At 39.2% G+C, this 26,675-nt stretch overlaps 1 protein-coding gene across 10 annotated transcripts in view; it reads left to right on the top strand.

Annotated features, from left to right (window-relative positions):
- The window catches only part of MAGI1 (membrane associated guanylate kinase, WW and PDZ domain containing 1), a 604,531-nt gene that overhangs the window by 334,552 nt on the left and 243,304 nt on the right, over positions 1-26,675 (top strand). For all 10 annotated transcript variants that reach the window (XM_032411708.1, XM_032411705.1, XM_032411702.1 and 7 more), the window contains exon 2: positions 24,886-25,002. In XM_032411708.1, coding sequence (XP_032267599.1) covers positions 24,886-25,002 — 117 coding nt within the window. The remainder of the gene's footprint in view (positions 1-24,885; positions 25,003-26,675) is intronic.

Here is a 26,675-nt window from a genome sequence, read left to right as displayed (position 1 = left end):
AGAAAACCAGTGACCAGTTCCCACTATTATTATATACCAATCCCTCTAAAGCTGAGGGCTCTTCATGCATGGCCTTGTATTGTATGGGATATGTTAACACTTAGATGATCCCTAAAATGGGGTCACAAGAAGCAGAATGGTGACAGTCGTTCTGTTGGGTTGGCAAGCCAAGCCACTAAACCCACAGAGGTGAAGAGGGGGTTCAGCTATTCTCAGGATTCAGCTAAGCTGCTGAATGCTTAAGTTAAAGCAGTGGTTCTCAACTGAGGACACTTTATTCCCCAGGTGACATTTGGCAATGTCTGGAGATGTTTTTTGTTTTCACAACTGGTGGGAAATGGATATTGGCATCTGGCTTCTAGTGGATAGAGACCAGGGATGCTGCTAACCATCCTACAATGCATAGCACAGACCCTGCTCCCAACAACAACAAAATATCTGGCTCTATATGTCAATCGTGATAAGGTTGAGAGCCCTGAATTAACGTAATATTTTATTTTTTCCAGGTGTTATGGTGTTATGTCTCTCCTCGGTTACTCCCTTTGAATGACTATGAATCTTACTTTCCTCTTGAAATCTTTAAATAATGACAGGTGGCTTCATATTTAGAAGTAAAAACAAATTTTCTTAGAAGAGTTTAAATATGTACCTACCCTTTGATAATTAGAATTTTAAAATATTTAAATGATGACTGCATAGCATGAGTTTGACTAGTATAGAAACAATAATAAGACTCATTTAGTTTTCACTTTGGATGGCACATATATAAATAATTGTTGAAGTTTGGATGTAGATATTGTTCAGCCAACCTGGCATTAGCTCTTTAATTAAAATGTTTGTTTTCCCTTACCACCACTGTAATAGTTAAAGGAGATAGATTTTTCGATGTTTACATATAAATATTCCCAGAACACGTTTGAGCTGGAGCACCACATTCTCTAAAGACAGGCTGAAAACTTCATCTAAAATGTCGTCATTTTAAGATGGGGGGGAGGGGAAGTTGGTGTTTAGTACAAATCATTTGGAAAATTAACTTTGGGGTTGAGTGAAGCATATTGTTGCTTTCAAATATGTGAAAAAGACTGTCTCTTTGATTCATTGAAAATCTGGTAGTGTTTTCTTGGCGCCATTTACAAGGATGGCATGCCTGGGATGTCTGCCTGCAGAGAGAAAAAGAAAGAAGCAAAGAATTTAAAAGTTGACTGACTGATGAGCAGTCAAATGATTTCATTGTCTGGCATTGCTTATTTTTTGTGGCTAAAAAAGTGGGCTTCATGTGCAAGTACATAAACTCCAGTGTCCAGGGAACACAGCTATCCACTATGACGGGCAGAGCCCTGAGCATTTCCAGTGGGCACTGGGCCTTAACTGCCAGATCTGTATCCTGGAGCAAATGAGGACCCATAGATCAGGACATGAAAGGAGACTGACTATCCTGTCTCCTTGACCTTACCCTCCACAGTGCGACTGAGCTGCTTTGGGGCCTCTTCAGATGAGAGCCTCTGAACCACTATTTTGCCTTGTCTATGAGAGATATCGGTCTTTCTTTGTTGGTACGTTGCCTTTGTTTTGTGTGGGTTTGAGAATAATACTAGCTTCATAAAATAAGTTGGGAAATGTTTGTCTCTTTTCAGTTTTCTGGAAGAGACTGTGTAGAATTGGTATTAATTCTTTGAACATTTGGTAGGATTCTCCAGCAAAACAATGTGAACTAGGAGATTTCCATTTTGGGTTTTTAATTTGCAAATTCAACTTCTTTAATAGTTCCAGGGTTATCCAAATTATGTATTTCATATTGAGTGAGTTGTGGAGTTCCTGTTTTTCAAGATATTTGCCCATGTAATCTAAATTGCCGTTTATACCTCTGTAGAGTTGTTCATAGTATTCTCTTATCCTCCGGATGTATGAACGGTCATTAGCGATATCCTCTGTTTATTTCTTGATATGGAAAATTTGTGCCCTTTTTTGTGTGTGGAGGGGGTGAATCTTGCTAGAGATGTATCAGTTGTTTGATTGTTAGCTCTTTATTTCATTGATTTTTCTGTTATTTTTCTGTTTTTAATTTCATTGATTGCTGTTCTTTATGTTTTTCCTTCTCTTGGATTTAGTTTTGCTTTTCTTTTTGTAGATTCTTGAGGTAATAATAGATTTTGATTTGAAACTTTTTTCCTAATATAATCCTTTCCTGCTATAAATTTTCATCACAGCATTGCTTTAGCTGTGTCCCGTGAGTTTTGATACATACTGTTTTTATTTATGATCAGTTTAATGTATTTTATTTCCCTTGAGACATTCTCTTTGACCCCTGTGGGGTTTTTTGGGGGGTTTTTTTGTTTGTTTATTTTTAAGAAGTATATTGTTAGGAGTACCTGGGTGGCTCAGTTGGTTAAGTGTCCCACTCTTTTTTTTTTTTAATTACGTTATGTTAATCGCCATACATTACATCATTAGTTTTTGATGTAGTGTTCCATGATTCATTGTTTGCATATAACACCCAGTGCTCCATGCAGAACGTGCCCTCTTTAATACCCATCACCAGGCTAACCCATCCCCCCACCCCCCTCCCCTCTAGAACCCTCAGTTTGTTTTTGATCTCGGCTCAGGTCTTGATCTCAGAGTTGTGGGTTCAGGCTTCATGTTGGGCTCCATTTTGGGCACAGAACCTACTTAAAAAAAAATATATATATATATATATATATATATAGTTAGTAAGTTAGTTTTCAGTGTTTAGAGGTTTTCCTCGATCTTTCTTTTAAAGATTTCGAGTTTGATTCCATTGAGGTTAGAGAATACAGTCTGTACAATTTCAGTTATTTAAAATATGTTGAGGTTTGTTTTATCATCCACACAATGGCCTATCATATGGTATATGTTCTGTGGACATTTGAAAAGAATGTGCATCCTGCTGTTGTAGGATGTTCTATAAATGCCTGTTGATCCTGTGTTTGAAGGTGAGTTTTTTTGTATTTTGCTGATTTTCTGTCTAATTCTATAAATTGTTGAGAGAGGAATGTTGAAGTCTCTGACTGTAATTGTGCTTTTGTTTCTTTCTCCTTTCAGCTCTATCAGTTTTTGCTTTATGTATCCTATAACTTTTGTTTGGTACATGTACATTTAGGATTGTTATGGTGGTTTGACCCCTTTATCATGTTTCTCTCTGTGTTAACTTTCTTGGCTCTGAATTCTATTTTATCTGATATTAATATAACAGCCCTGCTTTCTTTTGATTAATGTTTGCATGATATATCTTTTTTCCATCCTTTTACACCCTTTTTGCATACCTATGTTATTATATTTGAAGTGAGTTCTTATAGACAGAATATAGGTTATGTTTGTTAATCTACTCTGCTAACATCTGGCTTTTAATGGATATATTTGGACCATTTACATTTAATGTACTTACTGACATTTTAGAGCTTAAGTCTGACTTCTTAAAAATTTTATACTTGGAAAAAAAAATTTGTATTTGGTCTCTCTCTTGTTTTCTTTTTCCTGCCTTCCTGAGGGTTATCTGAACATTTTTCAACATTTTATTTTGATTTATCTCTAATGTTTTTGAGTGTATCTCTTTTTATAGGCTTTGGTTGCTATATATATATATATATATACACACACAAACGTATGTTTCTTATATGTTTGTGTATATATATAAAAATACATAGAAAATATATGTATTTTCATATGTATGAAATATGTAAATATAAAATACCTCATCACAGTCTACTGTTGTCATTTTACCATTCAAGTGAGTGAATTGTTGAAACTTTACCTCCATTTACAGTCTTTGTAATAATATCATCTTAAATTTTTCCTCCGTGTACACTTAGACCCACATCAGACAGTGTTATACTTTCTTTTAGAAAATTCGAGGGGACTAGGAAAATATATTTTATTCACCCATATTTTTGCTTTTTCCATTGTCTTTTCTTCTTTACTCTTATTCTAAAATTTCTCCTTTTATAACTTCTTTTCTGTTTAGAAAACTTCTATAGCCATCCTTTTAGGTTGGGTCTGCTGTCAACACTCTTTACTTTTCCTTTATCTGAGAATGTCTTGATTTCTACTTCATTTCTGAAGTGTATTTTACCTGATAAAGAATTTTGGATTCTTTTTTCCCAGCACTTGAAAAACGTACCTCTTTCTGGTTTCCATAGTTTCTGATGAAAAATCCACATCGTTCTAATTATTTTTCTCCTCTAGGTAAGGTGTTATTTCATTAACTTGTTTTAATATTTTGCTTTTCCTTTAGTATTCAGAAATTTAATTATGATGTGTTTTGGTGTGGATTTTTCCAACTTTATTCTGTTTTTGGGTTTGCTCACCTTCTTTAATCTGTGCATTTATGTGTTTTGCTAAATTGGGGAGATTTTCAGTCATTATTTCATAAGTAAGTTTTGATCTCTGCCCTCTTTCTCCTTTTTGTCAGGACTCCAGTGTTGCAAATGTTAGATTTCTTGTTAGAATCCCACAGGTTCCCGAGGCCCTGTTTATTTTTTTCCAGTCATTTTGTCTCTTTTTCAGATTGGATAATTTCTAATGTTTTACCTTCAAGTTGATTGATTCTTTCCTGTATCCCTCCTCCATTATGCTGTTGAGCCTATTAATTGATTGTAATTTATACTTTTAAAATTTTTATTTGTTTTACCTATCTTTTACCAATTTGTTGAGACTTTATATATAGTTTTTCATTTGACTAAGGTGTATTTGTAATTGATTCTTGAATGATTTTTATAATGAATGCTTTTAAATCTTTGTCAGATGATTCTGACATCTCTGTCATCTCAGTGTTGGTGTCTCTTTATCATCGTTTTCATTCTTTCTTTTTTTTTTAAGAGTTTATTTATTTATTTGACAGAGAGAGAGAGCACAAGCAGGGGGAATGGCAGAGGGAGGAAAAGCAGGATCCCTGCCCAGCAGGGGGCTGGATTCCGGGACCCTGGGATCATGACCCGAGCCGAAGGCTTAACCGACTGAGCCACCCAGGGGCCCCTATTATCTTTTTCATTCTTATTGAGAATTTTTGGGTGCTTGTTATGATGAGGGATTTTCAATTAAAATCTGGATTTTGGATATTTTGTCATCAGACTCAGAATCTTATTTAAACTTTCTGTTTCACTTAGTTTGGTTTGATACTGCTTTGGCAGGGGAAGTGGGGGTGATACCTTGTTATGGCTGGGGCTGAGTAGAAGTCAAAGGTCTTCATTCTTCTTCCATTGACACTTGATTTGGGACGTGGCTTTTTATTACTGCTGTGTGGGACAGGAGTTGTGACTTCCCATGGGGTCTCCACATATGGGGGAGGAAGGGAGTAGGGAGGAGAAAGGCTTCATTTTAGCCCAGTGGTGTTGAAAATTCCAGCTCTGTACTCAGTGTTCTCTGGCATAACCCTGGCATAGGGAGGGAAGACTGGGGTCTACCATCACAGAGTAGAGAAGGTAGAAGTCTCGGCTTTCACGTGAACTTGGTCATTTTTGGATTGGGTGTTGGTGGAACCATAGTTTTTTTGTTGTTTTGTTTTCCTGTGATGTTTGGCTGGAGTAGAGCACTTATTGTCTAAAAGTTTTCTTTTTTTTTTTTTTTTTAAGATTTTATTTATTTGACAGAGAGAGACACAGCGAGAGAGGGAACACAAGCAGGGGGAGTGGGAGAGGGAGAAGCAGGCTTCCTGCCAAGCAGGGAGCCCGATGTGGGGGGCCCGATCCCAGGACCCCGGGGTCATGACCTGAGCCGAAGGCAGATGCTTAACGACTGAGCCACCCAGGTGCCCCAAAAGTTTTCTGTCTTGCTTGTCTGCCTCTTTCCTGGTTCTTCAGCCAGAGAGAGCAGGCTTTTGTTGGACTTTTTTGTTTGTACCTATTATCACTTACTGGTTGTTGGCTTCTTCAGCTCCAGTTCTGGGATATATGAGGCATAAAGAAAACCTCTGGAACTCATTTCCATGCTAAGGTCTGTCCTGAGGTTCTTAGCTGGTCTGCCTTCCTCTAGTTACATTTCAGAGACTTCTTGTTTGTTTTTAGATAACATCCAAGGTCTGTTGTTATACTTAGTGGGAGGAATAGGGAAACATACACCTGCCCCATCTTCCCAGAAGAAGTGTTACCCCTTTACTTTTTATAGACAACAGGTGAGACATTGACTTGGCTCTATGATCCAGAACATTTAATAATGGGAGCTGTTGAGTTGGCATAAGATGTTTGCCATCAGCATGGTTTTAAAGGGAGATAATAATTATTAACAAAACTGATTATGTGCATTTATCCAGTTCTTCTCTTTCCAGCCCTTCTAAGGGACCCTGAACTGTGAAGTTACTAATGGATGGGCAAAGAGGGTGAGGGACTGAGAAATGAATAACCCACCCCACCATCTGGCCTGCTGTAGTTCAGAGTGTCACACGGCACCACCAAGTTAGTTCTTCTCTGTGTTTACTTGAGGTGCCAAATGCTATATTTAAGCCAAGAACTGATTTTGAAAATATTTTTCTACTTCTGTTTTGTCAAACGTATTCCTTGGCATATTATGTTAGGGCTTGTTCTGCTAAAGCTTAGCAGAGCCTTCTGTTTTTTCAAGCTGATTTGGCTTGCACAATTCAAACATTAGACCCTCATTTTGGAACAGAAGATCTTCTCTAGAGATAACACAAAGTGTGTTTTAATTTTCAGGCAGGTAATACCTATCAAGTGAGAGATGGAGCTTTAATTCATTGTTATTCTTTTATATATAGGTCTTCTTTTTAAGCTACTTTATGCTCCAGCCTGTTTGACTACATTTTCTCTTTCCAGAATCTTTCTAATTATGGGGAGAAAAGCAAATGTTAAGCTAGTCATCTTTTAACAAGAAAAAGGAAGGAAAGTGTTATTGCTTTACTTTGGTAATTTGATTTTGCTTGAACTTTTAAGATAACAGTGTGATTTCAGTATATATAAATAGAGCCTACATATCAAGGTTATAAATAGGGTAGCTGTCCAGTGAAGCCACTCAAGAAACACTTCATGGACTATTCTGGTATCTGAATGAAGACAGGATTTTCTGCTGGCCTTAATTATTTTCAGTTTGGTGATGGAACATTTTTGAAGCCTTTTCACTCATTCCCTGGGAGTCTTTTGGAGAGAAGGCATGATCGTAGTAGCTCCTGTATCCTTGACCAGTGGCGGAATAATATCTCATTAAATGAAATCAGTTATTTCTATGAGCACTGAAGGGCTTGATCAGGATATGGGAGTGGCTCAAAGTATCGATCAGTGCTGGTGCTTGAAGAAGCCTTTTAAGGAAGCACATGGTTCAGTGTTAGTCTGAGTGTGGAATCCATCAACAGAATAATTACTCGAGTCACAGCAGTCACATTTGAGTTGTGTTTAATTTGGGGGAGACTTCTACTTGTTCTTTCATCTCTAGCTCTTTCTAAATGTGTTGGTGCTTTATTCCACTTCAGGAGTCAGCCTGCGCCACTTTGAAGACATCGGTGTTTTTATTTCGGTGTGGGAAAGCCCTGCATTTGTGCTGTGAGCACGCCCTTTCTCACCTTGCTCTTTGTCACCCATTACAGCTAGGCGGAAACCTTGGTGCCCCTAGCCCTGTCCCACCCTTTCCATTTGATGTATGTTCTTTAAACTCAATATAAGTAACTCATGACTTCTCTCAAGAATCGGTGTGAAAGCAAAAAGTGTGCTGAGCTGCAGCAAGGGACATCAAAGTACAGGTCACTGGAGTCCCCTGATCCTTTGAGATGAATTTTCTACCCAGCTAATTTGAGTTTGCTTCGTCAGTCAGAGCAGGTAGAAACGCAATTTAAATCCCCAGGGCTGTGACTTTAAGAGGGTGTTAGAGGTTGGTGGTTTTTTTTTTTTTTTTTTTTTTTTTACCTCCCTTTTGCCTTGATATTCTTCCTTCCTTCCCACCCTGCTACTGGCTCAGAGTCTTACATTTCTACTTTGAAGCTCAAGGCGCTTCCTCTTAGGAGATCTGAGACCATGCTCTATAAACAGAAGGTTCCGCACAGATACTCTCACAATTAGTGAGTCCCCTGGGAATTCAGGATCAGAGAAGTGGGTTAGGTTTCGAACCCTGGCTACACATTGGGATCACTAGGGGAAATGAAAAGTAAATAGCAACGCCTAGTCCCTCCTCACAGACGCTTACTTAATTTGTCTGATGTGGGGGCTGAGCACCGGTATTATTTTAGATGTGTCCCCAAGTGATTCTGACATTCAGCAAGGTTTGGGGCTCTCCTTTTGAAGGAATGTCTGGCGACCACTTAAATTCTGAATAAGCCTGTCTGGTTGCCCGTTATTAAAGAACATTCGATGACCCAAGGAGAGTGTGGCTTTCTGCTTTTGCTGTTAGAGCCTTGTGAGGGAAGCCCAGCGAACTGAATCCCTTCGGGTTCTCACTGTAACTCCCATCCCCATTACCTAATTTTAATAGACGCTTACTATAAAGCAAGAATTCTCAGTGGTGGTTTGGCATCTCTCTAGGGTGTAGGTTCATTTCAAAAGGCATGGCAAAATTAAAGTCACCTTAATTTCTAAAGATAATTTTCCCTCTCCTAAGGACTGATCTGAAATCAAGCAGTGAAAAAGAGGGTGTCACAGGCTCCCAGAGGCTGAGGTGTTGATATGGTTCCGTTTGTTCATCTGACAAATGGTGACTCCTCTTCCGTGTTTTGGTAACTGTGGCGTGTCAGGAATTTGCTTGCCTGATAGCGGCAGTCAGTAATTGGGGTTATTGGCTCATTTGCCATCTTCGTTGCCATTTTTTTAAAAATGTTTATCTTAGAAGTGGAGTGAGCATGTCTGTAAGTGATGTGTTTACAGGAGAAACTGAGAGAATTCAGCTGATAAAACCCCTGTTGTGAGTAAACCCTCGACTTTGAACTGTTTCGACTCTGTTAGCATCGGCTCCACACAGCGGGGGCAAACAAGCCAGAACGGGTTTGTATGTAGCAGGAGCCTGTTACAATGACTGCTGAGCTGATTAGCCAGGAGGAAGTTTGGGCACTGTTTCTGAGAGGCTCAGCCAAATTAATTTTGGAGGAGGACACCCAAGAGACAAGGTGTGGCTGGATTAGAAAGGTGGGACGAAGAGAAGTATCAGATTTTTGGAATGGGAAGAGATCTCTGGGATTGTTGAATCCAGCCTCTGCATTTACAGATTTGTGAACTAGGCCAGTTTGTTAGAGACTTTAGCAACATTTGTTAAAAATCTGTCAAAATGCAACATGCTCTGTTGGAGCTAGAAGAGGTAGATGGTGTGTAGTCAGGGTCCTTCAAAGAACAGAGCCAATAGGGTGTATATATTGGAGAGAGAGAGAGTGATTGATTGATGATAAGAAATTGGCCTGTGCAACAAGTTCCAAGATCTGCAGTTGGCAAGCTGGAGACGCAAGAGGGCTGATAGCATAGTTCTAGTCAGAATCCAAAGGCTTGACAACCAGGAGAGCCAATGGTGTAAGTCCCATTCCAGAGGTTAGCTGGCTTCAGACCCAGGAAGAGTCAGTGTTTCCCTTAGAGTCCAAAGGCAAGAAAAAGCTGATGCCCTAGCTCCAGGGCTCAGGCGGGAGGAATTCCCTCTTACTTGTGGAAGGATCAGCTTTGTTTAAAAGTTCAAGCCTTCTCCTGATTGGGTGAGGCCCACCCACTTGGGGGAGAGCAATCTGCTCTACTCATTATATCAATTTAAATGTTAAACTCATCCGAAAGCATTCCCACAGAAACATGTAGGATACTATTTGACGGAATATTTGGGCACCCCGAGAGGCCCCGTTGAGTTGACAGGTAAAATTAACTCTCACAAATGACTTTGCCAAACACAAACATGACCCAGATTTAGGTCTCAAATCTGGGTCTCCTGACCCTTGCCCAGAGTTCTCTCTACTTCATCATGCCATTTCTGACTCACCTATAACAAATGAATAATACAGAAAAAGCTGCATAAAAATGGCTACATTAGACTCCATCAACCATCAAAACTTTAATTCGTCAAAAGATGTCATCAAGAAAGTGAATAGATGCACCGTAGACTGGGAGAAGATGTTTACAACATCCATTCCTGACAGAAGACTGGTATCCCAGATGTTTCAGGAAGTCTTACAAGTCAACGTCAAGAAGACAACCCAGTAAACAAAAGTGGCAAACAATGTGAATAGAAACTTCAAAATGAAGAGATGTGCCGTTAACATATGACGATTAACATCAGTAGCCATCAGGGTAATCCACATTAAAATAATGAATAAACAGTATACTATATATATATGAAAAGCATATAAATAAATGGTGAAATGAAAAATGAGCTCCAGATTCCCTGATGTCTGGTGGAGGGCAGCTGTTTGGTACTCTGTTGTCATTCATACCAACCTGGAAATCACAGACCTTCAGCCATACAACGTGCTATGTACAGAAGGGGGAGTGTGCAAGCAAGCTGGGGATAACACATAGGTTTTAATTAGTTTGCAGTCTAGCAAGATGGGAAGGCTGGCTTGTTTCACTGGTTTGTTTTATGCATTTAGTTGTAATCATGAATCTTAAAAAAATTTCTCTCCTTGAGAACAAACAGAATTACATGAAAGGTGTTTTTGAAATATGTTCCTTTCAAGTCAGATGATGATGGGAAGGGTAGCTAACATTTATGGAGCATTATGTTGCGTGTTCTCATGTATTCCTCAGGATGGCCCTGTTTGGCTAGATGCTCTCATTATCCCCACTTTCTTGATGAGGAAACTGAGACTGAGTGATTTAAGAAATTGCCCAAGAACACAGAGGTAACTAATATCAAAGTCAAAATGGGAGCGTCTGTCTGCCTGGGTCTGGTTTAGCTACCACTTGTGTAATTTTAATGAGTATTATCCTTCATCTCTTAATTTAGTTAGTCACTGCATCTCAAAAGGTGCTAAGTCTATGATAACTCCTCTTCTAAGCTGAGATGGGCTCAGCTCTCAGAGGAAACTCATGGTGGGGGAGGCAACAGATAATAAAGAAAAAGGAAAATAAGTCATTTCAAAGAAAGATATGTATATGGTGCAATAAAGCAGAGCAGTGGGAGAGACACTGATGGAGGGCCTCCTATAGCGACAATTGTCAGAGAGGCCTCTGCTGAGCCCGGGTGAAGATGAGCTCAAACCTCTGATTGCAGCACTGAGCTCTGCTGCCACTTGGTGAGCAGCCCTGTCCTGGAAGACATGTATGTTTACTATCCTGGAAGACATGTATGTTTACTATCCTAGAAGACATGTATGTTTTTTGTTTTTTTGTTTTTTTGTTTTTGACAGAGAGAGACACAGCGAGAGAGGGAACACAAGCAGGGGGATTGGGAGAGGGAGAGGCAGGCTTCCCCTTGAGCAGGGAGCCCAATGCGGGGCTCGATCCCAGGACCCTGGGATCATGACCTGAGCCGAAGGTAGACGCTTAACGACTGAGCCACCCAGGCGTCCCAGCATGTATGTTTACTATCCTAGAAGACATGTATGCTTACTATCCTAGAAGACATGTATGTTTATGTAAGCATGTGCATATAGCACAGATAATCTTAGCAGTTTGCAACCATCCCCAACATGGGCCCTTTTACAATATTCTTTTCTAATCTGCTCTTGGATCTAAATGGAAAAAAATTCCACATTAAGCATGAACTGTCCCTGATTGCTATTCATTTACCTATTCTCCCTGGGGTGGGACTGTCCTACCTGGGTTGGTGACTGGGGAAAACTTCATGTATTTATCTGTGAACTGCCAAGAACAGGGATGCTGATGCCCAGAGGGTAAACCCCACCAACAAAAAATTGTGTTGGCCACGATGCTAGTGGTACTCCTGTTCAGGAACATTTGATGAATACTAGATAGGCTGAAGCTTGTGTACTATATGGGTTGTGTCTTATGAGTTGAGTTGGTTGGCTAAGTCTTTTGTCCCGGATTTCATTAGGTCTTTCGCATTCTATGACAATGGCTGAGACTTTGACCCGATCTAGTTTGTGTTCTGTGCTTTCCCCCCTGTTCTCTGGATGTTTGAAATGGCAAGGCAGGAAATGGTTTATTGAGTTTGTTTTTCTTTCCTGGCGTATAAAACTTAAAACACTGGAAAACTTTGCCTTGCCAGTCTGTTTTCTAGTCAAGAAGAAGATGGCCATTAAGAGCAACGTTGATGTGCGACTAGGGAGGCCAGCAGATGTGATGGGCTTGCCTTACATAAATCACCTTCCATTGTCAAGGGGGGCATATGGCCAGTGAGTGTCCTAATTAGTGAATGGCTTTTATAGCCCCATTATTTATAATCACTTTTGAATAACAGCTGAAAGACTACAGTGAAATGGAATGAAAATAGTCGAGTGTGAAAGTGCTCATTGCTTATGGAATTATGGAGATTAAAAATCTCTGACAACCAGCCCGTGAAGTAAGAATGTTTCCAAATACTTTTTAACCAGGTCTGCTATGTACCACGTTCTGAAAATGGGAGCTGTGGTTAACCCAGAGACGGAAGTCTGTGTAAAAATTCTTACCTTAGTGGATTTGCAACATAAAATAGCCAAGAGCCATGCACACAGCCACATTCATAATGGTATATTGTATACATTTTTAATAAATAAACTCCATTTTGGAATATTTTAGATGCAAAAAGTTTGCAAAGATAGTACAGAGAGTTCCTGAATCTCATGGAATTTTCCCTAATGCTAATATCTTGTATAACCATGGTCCATTTGTCAAAAATAAGTTAACAATGGTACATTACCATTAACTCCAGTTTTAACTCAGATTTCACCAGTTTGGTTTGGTTTTTTTTTACCCCCCACGAATGTCCTTTATGTCCCTGAATCCTGTGCAGGATACTATGTTGTTACATTTAGTTGCCATGTCTTAGACTCCTCTAGTCTGTACCAGGTTCTTAATCTTTCACGTTTTTCCATGGCCTTGACAGTTGTGAAGAATACCAGAGAGCACGTGCACGCGGGTCGGGGGGTGGGGTGTGGGTGGGAGGCAGAGGGAGAAGAATGAGCAGACTCCCTGCTGAACACAGAGCCTGACTCGGGGCTGCATCTCAGGACCCTGCGATCATGACCTGAGCCGAAATCAAGAGTCAGATGCTTAACCGACTGAGCCACCCAGGCGCCTCTCAGTATACAGTTCTAATAAAACAACGTTTCACTCTTTACTGCCTGATGAGCACCTTGTTTGGAGTCACAGAGGTGGAGAGGGGAAAGTGTAGAACTTTGGCATTAGAACATCTGGTTCTAATCCTGCACCGGGAGTCTTTCCTCATGTGTTTTAAAGTGGGAATGATACCACCTTTCCCACTGGGTTGTATAAGGATTGAATGAGATAATGTTCAGAAAAGTAATTTATGATAAGCCATGAAATTTACAATCGTCAAAGGGAAATCTGTGTTTATAATACATGCATTTTTCTATCCTGTGTATTTGTATAAACTGGAGATTGATGCCAGTAACAGATTTTCTCCCAGGAGTCACTTGATAAATTTCTCTGACGGCTAGCCAGGTCTTTAAACATGTGAAATTAATTCTACTTTATAGAGGATGTGGGGATGGATATTTTTCACCTGTTGAGTAGTTTTGTGAAAGCCCCATGGGTGGAAGACCTGTGGCTTACCTTCCTGCTCCTTTTCTAAGGGAGCAGTTCACGCACCCAGAGGTACCTGCATGCACTCGGGTGCATAAACCTGTACACCTCTGGCAATCTTAGAAAATGTAACGTGTTTTATGAGAGAGACATAATCCTCTCGAGGAGGGAGTGGCAAACTACAGCTATGGGCCAAATCTAGCCTGCTGCTTGTTTTTGTAATGAAGCTTTATTAGAACACAGCTGTGCAGTCATTTACTTATTGTCTAGCACTGATATCCTGCTAAAAGAGCAGAGGAGTTGGAGTATAGGCCTTACAACCTGCAGAGCCTAAAGTAGTTACTACCTGACCTTAGAGAAGAATTTTGCCTGCCTCTAACCTAAAATCCTCCTGATGCCTGACATGTTTTCCTTTCCATTCTCACCCGTCTCAGACCATATACTTGTGATTCTCTCTTTTGTCCACAGCTTTGAAAAATATTTGAAGAGGGGTGCTGTGCAAAGAATAGTCATACGGATGCTTTGCTTATGGGAAATGGTCTCACCTTTTTCAGACCCATCAAATGACGGGATGTTGCTGGTCTCTGTTCTCATGATCCCACAGAAATTGGAGTGGCATGCTCAGCTGTAATCCTGTTTCTGTGAGATTTCATAATATATAGGGCAGAGCCCCTGGAACTCTGGCCCCAGCCTACTGTTGCATGATGTCAGACTATATTAGGATATAGTCTGTGACCCAGATTATCCATTCCTGTCTGAGACTAAATTGGGCCAAGGCTTGCAGGGTAGGGGCACAGCTGTGTTAATTGCGATGGGTGTCCCAGGCTGTGGGATGCCGATGGGATCTCAGTTTGCATTTGCATAAAAGCATTTAAAATACCTCACTTGTCAACAGCGTCCTAAGAGCCAGCAGGACAGGTGCTGGTTCCTGGGAAGGAACTTTGCTCCGACTCCCTGGAAGTCAGTGCTGTTCAGATGTCACTTTCTTGGTTCCTACACACGTTGAACATCGAGAGGGTGTTGGGACAACTGTACCATGTGACTGTTCAGATGGGAAGTCAGTCTTCGGTTTTTAGATTGAGATTCACGTAAATGTCTTCTAGTGGCATGGTGCATATAACTGCTTTAAACATAATCACTTTATTTTACTCTTTTTTGTTTTGGAAAATATCAAACCCATACTGCCATTGAATAAACAGCATAAGGTGTGCCATGATTGACCATAACCGACCAGCTGTTAACATCTTGCATTGTTTCTATTTCATCTCTCTATATTTACATATATTTCCTCTGTGCCTGATTACCTGAGTGATGGGGCGGTCTGGGAACCTCAGTTTATTCCTCTGTAAAATGGGATTGGAGAAAGAACCAACCTCGCTGGGTTGGGCGAGGATTGTAAAGTTATGACTTAGCACTGTATCTGGCCTGTTGAAAGTGATCAATAAATGCTCGCTGTCATCGCTGGAGTCCAGTGGGTCCACTGGAGCAGAGTTCTGTTAGATCTCAGTGGGGTGTCTTTTTAAGAATTTAGTGTCTTCTTGGTGCACCCGGCTGGCTCAGTTGGTTAAGTGTCTGCCTTTGGCTCAGGTTATGATCCCAGGGTCCTGGGATGGAGCCCTGCATCAGGTGCTCAGCAGGGAGCCTGCTTCTCCCTCTCCCTCTGCTCGCCTGCTCCTGCTCCTGCTCTCTCGCTCACTCTATCTCAGATAAATAAATAAAATCTTAAAAAAAAAAAAAAAAAACTTTAAAAAGAATTTAGTGTCCTCTTGGGGCACCTGGCTGGCTCAGTCAGAAGAGCGTGCGACTCTTGATCCTTGGTCTGGGGTCGTGAGTTTGAGTTGCAAGTTGGGTTTAGAGATTACTTAAAAATAAAATCTTTAAAAAAAAGAATTTAGTGTCTTCTTGAAGGACACACACATGTCTTCAGATTCCACTCAAGGTTCTGAGTATAGAGACATCTGACTTCAGCCTTGTTGTTGAGTACAGCGGGCTGTAAGCTCCTATCAGCTCTGTTACTTTGCCAACAGAGCAATATTGTCTTTTGCCTTTCCCTGTGTAAACCTTTATTTTTTTTTCCTGAACAGATGTTATCCTACTACATGAGTTGAACTGAAAAAAAAAATATATATAAGAAGCACAAAAGGCTGGAAATAATGAAAAAATAGAGATGATGGAATTTAAGCCGTGCTTTTCTTTCCATGCTTAATTCAAGTCTCTTCTCATTGTGGGATGAAATTTGTTATAAAAAGGTTCACCAGGAGAAAAAGAAGACAGAATACAGGCAGGAAATAATAATAAAGTGGATGCCCTGAAGTGCGAGCAAAAGGTTTTGTGCTCATCCATGATGGGGAGTTAAATGTAAATAGTAGTTTATAGAGCTTCATCAGCATACATAAATCTATCCTGCAGCCTCTTTTTTCTTTTTCTTTTCTTTTCTTTCCTTTCTTTCTTTTTTTTTTTTTTTTTACGTTCTACAGAAACATGACTGAAAGAACAACTATCTTTGTGCCACTAGGGGAATGGATTCCATCTCTGCATGTCTGATGACGTCCCACCTGCCTGGAGTCATTTGTGCTGTGCTTGTTATTATAAGGTGTTATTATTAGCCCAGGAGGACTGGCAGCACTTGGCGGTTTGCAGAGAGATGGGGACCTTTGGTGACAAATAGGGAAATAGACTCATTTTCAGAGCCTAGTTCCCCACGCTTTGTTAGGGGGGCTTTGCTTTGGCTTAGTGACCATTGGTCACAAATGTCAGCATGTCTTAGAATCACCTGGAAGGTTTGTTAAAACATAGATTGAACTGGACCCTTAGAGTTTCTAATTCAGTAAGTTTTGGGTGGAGCCCAGAAATGCAGGTTTCTGGGTAATGCTGCTTGGAGACAATGAATACCCTCTACCTTAAGAATTATATAAGGAAACTTGCTCGCCTGGACAGTCAGGGCCAGCATCTAGGTGTGGAGTTAGCAGACTGTGGTCAGTGGGCCACATGTGCTGCCTTTTTTTGTAAATAAAGTTTTATTGGAAAAAAACCTTCTTTACATATAATCTATGGCTGATTTTATGCTATAGAGGCAAACTTCAGCAGTTGGACAGAGTCTAGAGGGGCTCCTAAAGGTGGAGAATATGTACTCTCTGACCCTTAGCACTCTATAGAAAAATTTTGCTGATCCTCGATTGTGACCAATGCTTGCATGTCATTTGGGAAAAGCAGGCTTGGAAGTAATTCTGTAAGAACTGGCACACGGAGTGTTCTCAGTCTCTGTGTGTTTAGAAGCAAAGGCTTTTGTTTATTTCTTCATTTTACTTAAGTACGTATGATAATGAAATTCATCCATTATTTTGCCACAGGCCATTCTCCACATAGATTTTCTCATTGCAACCAGTAGTTTCTCAAAATGAAAAGAAACATATTTTTACCATCCATGTTGCTTGTATAATATAGTGTTGGCATCTGTTTGAATTATTGGTGGAAAATTTTTGAAAATGCGTACTTAAAGATGTCTGGCTAGCTCAGTCAACAGAGCATGCGAATCTCGATCTCAGGGTTGTGAGTTCGAGCCCCAAGTAGGGCAGGGAGATTATTTAAAAAACAACAACAACAACAAAAACCCATTCTTAGAAGGGGAAAAGTGATCTTCATTTTGACACTGTAATTGTCAGATGAGTGATATGGTACTTCTTCTAAGCTTGAGTAAAAGCCTTTATAGCTGTTTGTCAGTATGTATGAAGAATCTTTAAAATAATGTTCATGCTCATTATTCTAGTAATTCTGCTTCTAGTAGATTCAGCAAACATACATATTCAAGATTTTCCATTACAGCATTGTTTATTCATTTTTTAAAAAGGAAAGACATCCAAATGTCTGATAACATGAAACTGGTAATATGATGATGAATCCACATTGCTACTTTGGAGCCATTTAAAATCAAGCTAGATAAAGGGAAGCTGCTATAGTCTTTTGGGGGAGAATTTGTATCATTTGTATGCTTTTTGTCCTAGTATTTCCACTGTAAGGATTGTGAGAAAATAAGCAAATACAGATAGATCTTATCCAAGGAGGATAATCATAGTAGAAACAATTCATATGCTTACTAATTGGTAATAGTTAATAGGTTGTGATAGAATGAGACGATGAAATATTATGTATTATTAAAACTTTTTTTTTGAGCACTGCTCATATATTGGAGATGCTTAATGAATTATCTGTTAGAACATTTGGATATAAATCCACATATAGGGCACGATCCTCCGCATCTCATATTTAACAGGTATCTGATGGAATCTGTATTCTACTCTCACGTGGTCATCAGCAGGTAAACCCAGACGCTGCAGTCACTTTTGAGTCCTCTCTGCATGTGGTATCTTCCTCCATCACTCGAATAAGCCCTGTCAGTTCCAGCTTTAAATTACGTCTCCTCTCTTCCCCCCTCCTGCCCCCCCCAACCCTTCGTCTTCTCATCTATTTCCTTTGTCCAGGCCACTTCTGGTCTTGTGTGATCAGCAACATTGGTTGCACCCAGTCACCGCCCTCTATCCTGACCCACTACACAGCTGTAAAAGGAATCTTAAAATTTACACCAGGCCTTCTTTACCTCCCTGACTGACATCCCTTCAGTGCATGCCTACTGAGCTTAGAATACAATGCAAACTCCTTATCATGGCCTGCAAGGCACAGAATGATCTGCCCCAGCTTCTCTTTTTAACCCCACTGTGTGCCACTCCTGTCTGAGCTCCATGCTCTTTCTCTGACACGCCAGCCTTTTTGATTTCCAGCATTGGCACCTGCGATGTCCTCTGCCTAGAATGCTGGTTACCCCACACTTTGCAGAGCCTACCTGCGTCTTGTCTTCCTTTACTTCTCATCTTGACAGTGACCTCTGTCTAGAGGCCAGCCCTGTTCCTTTTTCCTAAAACATGCATGTCAGTTCCTGTTCAGGAGCTCTGTGTTGTCAGGCTGTCTCTCCAGGGCCCACAGATTTTCTGGCTGTAGGCACTTAATAAATATTTGTTGAATGAGTGAATGAATCTCCTCAAATGTGTGGATGTATTATAAGTGTATCTGTGTGTATCCGTGTGTATATGTACGTGTGTGTACACGAGGCCCACAGCACCAGCATGTTAATGGTGATACAAATGAAGTTACAGTTTATTTTTAACGTTCTTTGTCATACTTTTGTGTATTTTTCAAATCTTGTAATTAATCTATAGGACCCTTTTTATTGTGGTAAAATATATATAACATAGAATTTATCATTTTAAGCATGTTAAGTGTATAGTTCAGTGGTATTAAGTATATTCACACTGTTGTGCAACCATCACCACCATCCACCTCCAGAACCTCTTCATCTTCTCCAGCGGAAACTCTGGACCCATTAAATACTATCTCCCCCATAATTTAGATTATTTGTACAGTAAAAAAAGTGTTAGGAAAAATGTATTAGAAAGAAACGAATAGCAAAATCTTTTTCAGACAAAACTCATTAAATATATTTCAGATTGTAAGTTTAAGTGACAATAAAACTAGCTAATATGTATTTCAATTTATGATTTTGTGTTTTTTTTTTTTTTTAACAAAAAGCCCTATCCTTTATAAATGCAAGCTGCTGAACAGACACAGATCTTTTTGCTGTAATAGCTCACTGCGGTACAAACCATTTGTGTTGCCTTAATAAATATATCTTTCCTACAACTATAATCATTCCTTGAAGAAATTGTGTGCTAAAGCATTAGTACCTGGAAGTGTGATTAGTGTAATATCCTTATGCAAGTTTTCCTCAGCATTGAAAATTTGAAACGTATTAAAGTCTAAATTCTAGTTGTAATGAAACGCTGTTCTTTGACCTTCTAGAGGTAGATGTTCTGGAGCTTATGTGACACAGTCATGTTTTGCCTCCTCAGTTAGAAATGGATGAATCAAGAGGACTCAAAAGTAACATCTCTGGAAACCTAGTGCTTGACCGTGAAGATTATTTCTGTTGACTAGTGTTCTCCCTTAGGATCTGTACGCTAGGAGATAGAGATCAGACCAAGCAGAGTCCCCTCATAACCCATCACTTTGAAAATGATGCTTCTAGTTGAATTGGCAGAAAACTATCTAGCATGTGAGTGGGAAAGTTTGGAAAAACTTACAATTATGTTTAAGGGATCACTTCATGTTTCAGTAATAACAAGCAAAATTTGCAACTTAAGTAACTGATAAAGGAATCATATCCAGAATATATAAAGAATGTCTTTCCAAAAATAACAAGATGGCCCACTAGGGAAATGCACAACGAATATATGAATATGAATAGGCAAGTTACAGAAGAGGAAACGTAAAAGAAAAAATATGTATAAGAGACATATATGAAATATGTATTTGAGATATGTGTGTGTATATTATATATATATATATATATATATGCATATATATATAATAGAATGCTCACTGTCATTAGTACTATAGTCCCCCCTTATCTGTGGGGGATACGTTCCAAGACTAGCCCTAGTGATGCCTGGAATGATGCCTGGAACTATGGGTAGTACTGAACCACATATATACTATGTTTTTTCCTGTACATATACACATTTGAAAAGAAAAAAACTACAATGGCATTTATTATAGCATTATTCTATTGCCCACAACATTGGAAATAATTTTCTACAAGGGATACAAAAGTATTATATTTTTTAGATGGAATATTATACCACATTTAAAATAATTACGAAAGGTTACATCAGTTGACATGGTTAAATTTCTATAAACTAATGTGAATGGAAAAAGCAGAGATACATTGTTGTAAATTTAAAAGACAATTTTGGATACATTGATATGAAAATATGGCAAATCCAGGACAGAGAGTCAGCTCCATTTTTGTCATTGAAATCATAAAATTATCTTAAAATAAGCTCTGAATCCTTTTCTAGGAAAAAGCTCCATGTATTTCTGACCTATGTTTTCTTTTCCATTTGCAAAATAAATCTTGGATTTCAAAGAAAGCGAAGATGCTATGACAAACTCTCTCTCTAGCAATTTATTATTTCATTGGCTCACTGCCTTGACAATTAGGAGAAGATTTATAGACATATCCCCTGAATAATTGGCAATTAATTTGAGATTAGATGCCAAAAAGTACAGTATTCTTAATGTAATGGGAAGGTTGAGGCTTTTCGCTTACAAATGTCACGGAACACAGAGTAAATGTTAACCACCAGCATCATTAACCCTGCCCTTTTGCACATCTGCAGTTTTAGTTCGATGATCATAAACTTTAGCTAGCTTGGCTAGTTTCACTGTAAAGCTCAAGTGTAAACCAAGAGTGTCTATATGTCTTAAGAATGCCTTCCAATCTATAAGCCCTTGGTTTATCTTGATAGGTACCTGCTGGTGATCCATACGAATGTGTAAACCTGGGATGCCTGGGTGGCTCAGTTGGTTAAGAGTCTGCTTTCAGCTCCAGTCATGATCCCAGGGTCCTGGGATCGAGAGCCCCATGTTGGGCTCCTTGCTCAGGCGGGAGCCTGCTTCTCCCTCTCCCTACTTGTGCTCTCTCTCTCTCTCTCTGTCAAATAAATAAATAAAATCTTAAAAAAAAAAGAATGTGTAAACCTGCGTTCTATATAGGAAAAAGAGATACAGTATCCTGAATCATCTTCTTTGGGATTTTCTTTTGACTCGAACAGTACATTTGGATCCCATAACATCTTTTCTACTCATGGCTCAGTATCTTTCTAATGTCTACAACTGTGGTCTCCTAAGGGGAATATAAACTCTAGGTCCTAAACAATGAAGATTTTGCTGGTAAACATTGTTATCCTTTTGGTCGAATTCCAGGGTACCTTATACCTAGAGATAGAGTTGACAGGTGTGACTATTAAATATCAGTGATTTACCAGTTGGTTTCATCTCAGCTCCAGCACAGTGCCAAAAATATATTAAGTATGCACTAAATGCTAACCAACTTATATATGTCCAGACAATTTTAGCACAAGTAGAGGGTTTTTTTTTTTTAAAGATTTTATTTATTTATTTGATAGAGGGAGCTAGCAAGAGAGCAGAAGCAGGGGGAGCACCAGGGGGAGGAGTAAAGGGAGAGGGAGAAGCAGACTCCCCACTGAGCAGGGAGCCAGACCTGGGGCTCCATCCCCGGGACCCCAGGATCATGTCCTGAGCCAAAAGCAGACACAACTGACTGAGCCACCCAGGTGCCCCACAAGTAGAATTTTATTCCTTTCCAGAAACTCTAGAAATATCCTTTAATCCAAATTTCCCTATGCCCGTATTTTGTTTATAGCTATTTCTAAGTAATAGACTGGGTTTTATGTTTATGTGCATTTTAAAAAAGAGTAACAGCCCATCTTTGAACTAACCTCAGCTCTTTCCCTCTCACCTCAACTGTTGTCCCCTCTGCATTGTCATGACAACTTCCATCTTTCACTGAGTGCTTTCTCTGTGCCAGGCACCGTTGGAACCTCATTTAATCCTCTTGACAATTTTATAGCCGAGCTACTGTGTTTTCAGTGCTCTATTTTTGCAGATAAGGTTCAGAGATTAAGCAACATACTTGGGTTCTCCAGCTAATAAATAGTGGAGTCAGGCTTTAAACCCAAAGCCTTAGTCTTAACTACCAAGATTTACTCTATTTTTCTTTCTGTTCATCTCTCTAAGGGGAAATTGAGAATTAAGCACTTAAAACAGTGCCTATCACATAGTCATTCAGTACTTATGTGTATATTCTTAAACCTTTGAAATCAATTTTATAAGTGTAATATACATACTATAAATTGCATACCCATACACACAGTTCCATAAATTTTGATAAATGTATAAACCCATATTATCACTGTCACAATTAAGATTTTCTATATTGGCATCCACTTCACAAACTTCCCTTGTGCTCCCCTTTTTAAGAAATGTTTTATGTTGAAATCATTTTAGACTCTCAAGAAGGTATAAAAAATAGTACAAAGATCCCCTTCACCCAATTTCCCCTCAATGATAACCCGTTACATAAGTATAGTACAATTGCAAAGCCAGAAAATTGACATGGGTACTCTCCATAGATCTTATTCCCTTGTGCACCTTGCAGTTTAGTCTCTGCCTAATCTCAGCCCCAGGTAACCACGGAACTGCTTTTTGTCACTATAGTTTAGATTGTCCTAAAACTCTCTATATAAATGGAATCATACAGAATGTTGCCTTTTGTGTCTAGCTTCTTTTGCTCAGCATTATGTGTTTTAGATGCATAAATATTACTGTATGTATTAGTAGTTTGTTCCTGTTAATTGTTGTGTTGCATCCTATTTGAATGTAGTAGTTTGCTTACCCATTTATCTGTTGATGGACATTTGGGTTGTTCCCAAGTTTGGACTATTATGTAGTGAATAAAGTTGCTGTGAAGATTCATCTACAAGTTTGTGTGTGTGTGTATGCACTTATTTTCATTTCTCTTGCATAAATAAGAGTGGAAATGCTGGGTCATTTGGTTAGTGAAGGTTTAACTTTATAAGATACTGCCAAATTCTTTTCCCAAGAGAATGAACCATTTGATATGCCCACTGACAGTGTGTAAGAGTTCCTTTTGTTCTACAGTCTTGCTAACACTTGACACTGGCAGTCTTTTAAATTTTGGCCATTCTAGTAGGTATGTAGTGGGATCTCACTGTGGCTTTCATTTGCCTTTCTCTGATAATTAATGATATTGACTATCTTTTTATACAGTTAGTGGCCAGTCATATAGATTCTTTTGTAAATTATTCAAACCTTGTGCCCCTTTGGGGGGGGGGTGTCGTGAGTGGATAGGTAAATGTTTGTCTTTTTTATTCAACAAATATTTGGTGAGTAATTGAATATTTATTAAATGACCTAAGATTGACTTAAATATATCTGTTTTCCTTTTGACTAATTGAAACCTGAGGTATAATACATCTCAGTAATAGTTCAAATTGGGTTTTATTAGTCTATTCTAAAATGATCATCTGTAATAGGGAATCTTGTTTTGAACATAATATTAAAATAAGGATCAGTAGTTTCCTGCCCTGCATGGGACATATCATCATCTTAACCATCACTGTCATCCTCATGATTTATTCTTTTTGACCATAGGGAAGTTATCATCCAAAGACATGAATTCTGTGCCTCACATAGATACTGCATTGCTACTTTGTTTCTCTAAGGCTAGAAATGCTCTTACCTAATTTTTATCTTGTCTAAAAATGGAAGGACGATTTTAGCCTTGTTATTTTTAGCTGTCACTGAACCATCTTTCTCCATTAAGACTAAATGTTAGCTAAGTTGATCTGTAAGCTCTGTGTTAATACTGTAGACTATAATTTGTGTTTGTAATTTAAAAAGAACATTTGGTTACCTTCTCCTTTCTATGACATATTTTTGTAACAATAATATTTTTAGCTATTGTTTTGTTTTGTTAATGTGGAGAATTACAAAGAAATACACAGACCCACCCAGGTAACTATTGGTTATACAATAGTTAATGAAAAAACAGTATGTATCTAGTGTTTGGAAATCAACACAGGATCATAAGATCTATATATCTGTATGTGTCTATAGAAAGAAGAGCGACATCTTCTGTCTTATTTCCCAAGCTCATGTCCTTCTACCCAAAGGAAACTGTTGTTAAAACTTTGTGGTGATTCCTTATAGCAAACAGGTTCTCTCTTCTTTATTTCTTTTTACACAAAAGGAACCAGACACTATGCGCTACTCTGCATATTTTCCTTTGACACCAACACCTGCAGATCTAGCTTTCTTGGAGTAGTTACTATATGAATGAACTGTGCTTTACTTAGCTGATCCCTTGTGGGTTTTTTTTCCAGGTTTTTTGTTTTTCTTTTTATTTATTTGCTGTTACAAAAATGCTGCAATAAACAATACTGGAGATGGTGCAGACTTTTGCAAGTATATTCATAGGGTACATTTCTACCAATTGGATCCCTGGTCAAAGAACATTGTGTAATTTGTCAGCTATTGCTACATTGTTCTCTTTATGGTTTCAGCCATTTACTCTCTCTTTAATAGTGTCTGCAAGTGTCTAGGGCACATATTTTAAATGTAATAGCCTAGTTCAAATTCTTTGTTATTTGAGCCTTCTAGTATTATGTGAAATGGGACCCCCAAATTAATGCTATTTCAATGCTGTTTTATCTTTATTACATTCTAGCTTGCTTTTTCCTCTGCAGAGGAAAATCTGAAGTCAGTCCTCCTAATGACTGAGGTTGGCTGGCTACAATGGCTTGAGGTGGCATTCCCACACACAACTCTCCAGCTGCTCAGTCTCTAGGAAGCCCTGTTGTTGATGTGTTCTGTCTATTTTATATATTGCCTACAGGAGGAAAGCTGAACAAGGACCTGCGACATTTCCTCAATCAGCGGTTCCAGAAAGGGTCTCCTGATCATGAGCTCCAGCAGACCATAAGGGATAACCTTTATCGCCATGCTGTGCCTTGTAAGTAGCCAGTTTAGGGCAACTTACTGCTGGGTGGGTATGTGGAAAGTTGGTGGAGCCAGAAGAGCTCACCAGGTGGTTCTGGAACACTGGTCAGTCGGCTTGCTCATGTAGTGACTCCCTAAGTCCAGGGAATCATAAGTGACCGTGGGACATGAAGCATAGCGCAAGGTGAATTACTTGGCTTTCAGGTTCTGGCTCTGCCACGTACTTGCTTATAATGCCAGGTAGATTAATTGTCCTTTGTCAGGACCAGTTTTCACATCCGTGGAAAGGACATCTGAGTCATACTAATTCAATAAGACTGTTAGGAAGAGTCCAGGGGATGAGGCACGTAAGTACATTTTGCAAAGTACGGGCATGGTGTAAGCCTCCATAAATGTTAACCATCACTGTTATTAATGGGGTGGACCAGGCCAGAGGCTTTCAGATTGATCTCTGCAGAGATCAGTGAGTTCCTCATGGCCCCTCAGCACAGAGAATGCCTCAATGGACTCTCTTTTTCCCCAACATGACCCGATTCATAGGTCTGCATTTCATGCATAATTTTCTTTGAAGAAATAGTTTCCACCAATTAAAAACTCAAATCCCACAAACCCATTAGATCAGACCAAATCTGAGAAAGCAAGACATGGAACACAGGAGCCATGAAAGCAAGGTTTTTGTATTGAGGGGAGGGAGGAAGGGAAGGAGGAAATGGGGGAAGTCAGTCTATGTGGCAGATGAAGTGGTAGTGAACTATTACCATGTTCTACCAAACTGCATTCCTATACAGCTAATTATAAGGTAGGAGTCCTAGGGAGACTTAGAGTGATTTCATTTTATTTAAAATTAAGAAGAAAGAATGATTTTGGTTTTAGTACTTGAAATTTTTCTCTTCTATTGTTACCCAGTCCTTCAAAGCTTGAAATTTTATTTTTTTAGCAATAACATTTTTTAACCAACAAAAGCAGTAGGAATCATTTGAAGTTGAAGGTACCCTGCTTATTGCTATGATTTGTTTGCTATAATGGTTTTTCTTTTCTTCTTTCTTTCTTCCTTTCTTTTTTCTTTCTTTCTTTCTTTCTTTCTTAATAGTATTTTTCAAGGGGTGTGCTGGAGTCCTAAGTTTCCTGATATTACTGCAAAATGATAAACAAAACTTAATGTAAGCCACCATAGATCTGCAGGGACTTAGGCCATAAGTCTAGACTGGGACCTTTAAAGATCAGGTTCTAGAATAGCCTTCTGCTCTTCATTTTACTTATTAATAAAACCAAGGCTCCAATAGGAAAAGAGGTTGAATGTAAGGGACTTGGGTCAGTGCCCCCGGGTTGTCTCTTTCTGCTGAGTGGCAGAGCTACATTTGAAAGAGAAAATGTGGTGATAATGAATTAATCCGAATCTCTGGGCCTCAGTGCTTTTAGTCTTTCAGCATTGGAATTGAACGCTGTAACCTTATATCCTACTAATAATTCTTTACAATTAGATTAATAGTAATTCCTAATGTTGATCGCATGGGTTGTGAAGGGATTAGCATTCTTTTTATGGATCAAGAAACCAAGGCACCAAGGTAAGCCAATAAAAAACAAGGCTGAAGTTGACCAGGACTTGCGGTCTCCTGAGTCCACCATTGTCCTGACTCTGCTCCACTGACCAGTTTTACCCTCGGAATGACTCTTTGATGTTGGGAT

The sequence above is a fragment of the Phoca vitulina genome, unplaced genomic scaffold (assembly GCF_004348235.1).
Source record: "Phoca vitulina isolate PV1807 unplaced genomic scaffold, GSC_HSeal_1.0 scaffold13, whole genome shotgun sequence".
NCBI lineage: Eukaryota > Metazoa > Chordata > Mammalia > Carnivora > Phocidae > Phoca > Phoca vitulina.
Note: the sequence above shows the minus strand (reverse complement) of the source record. Positions and strands in the feature narration are given on the sequence as shown.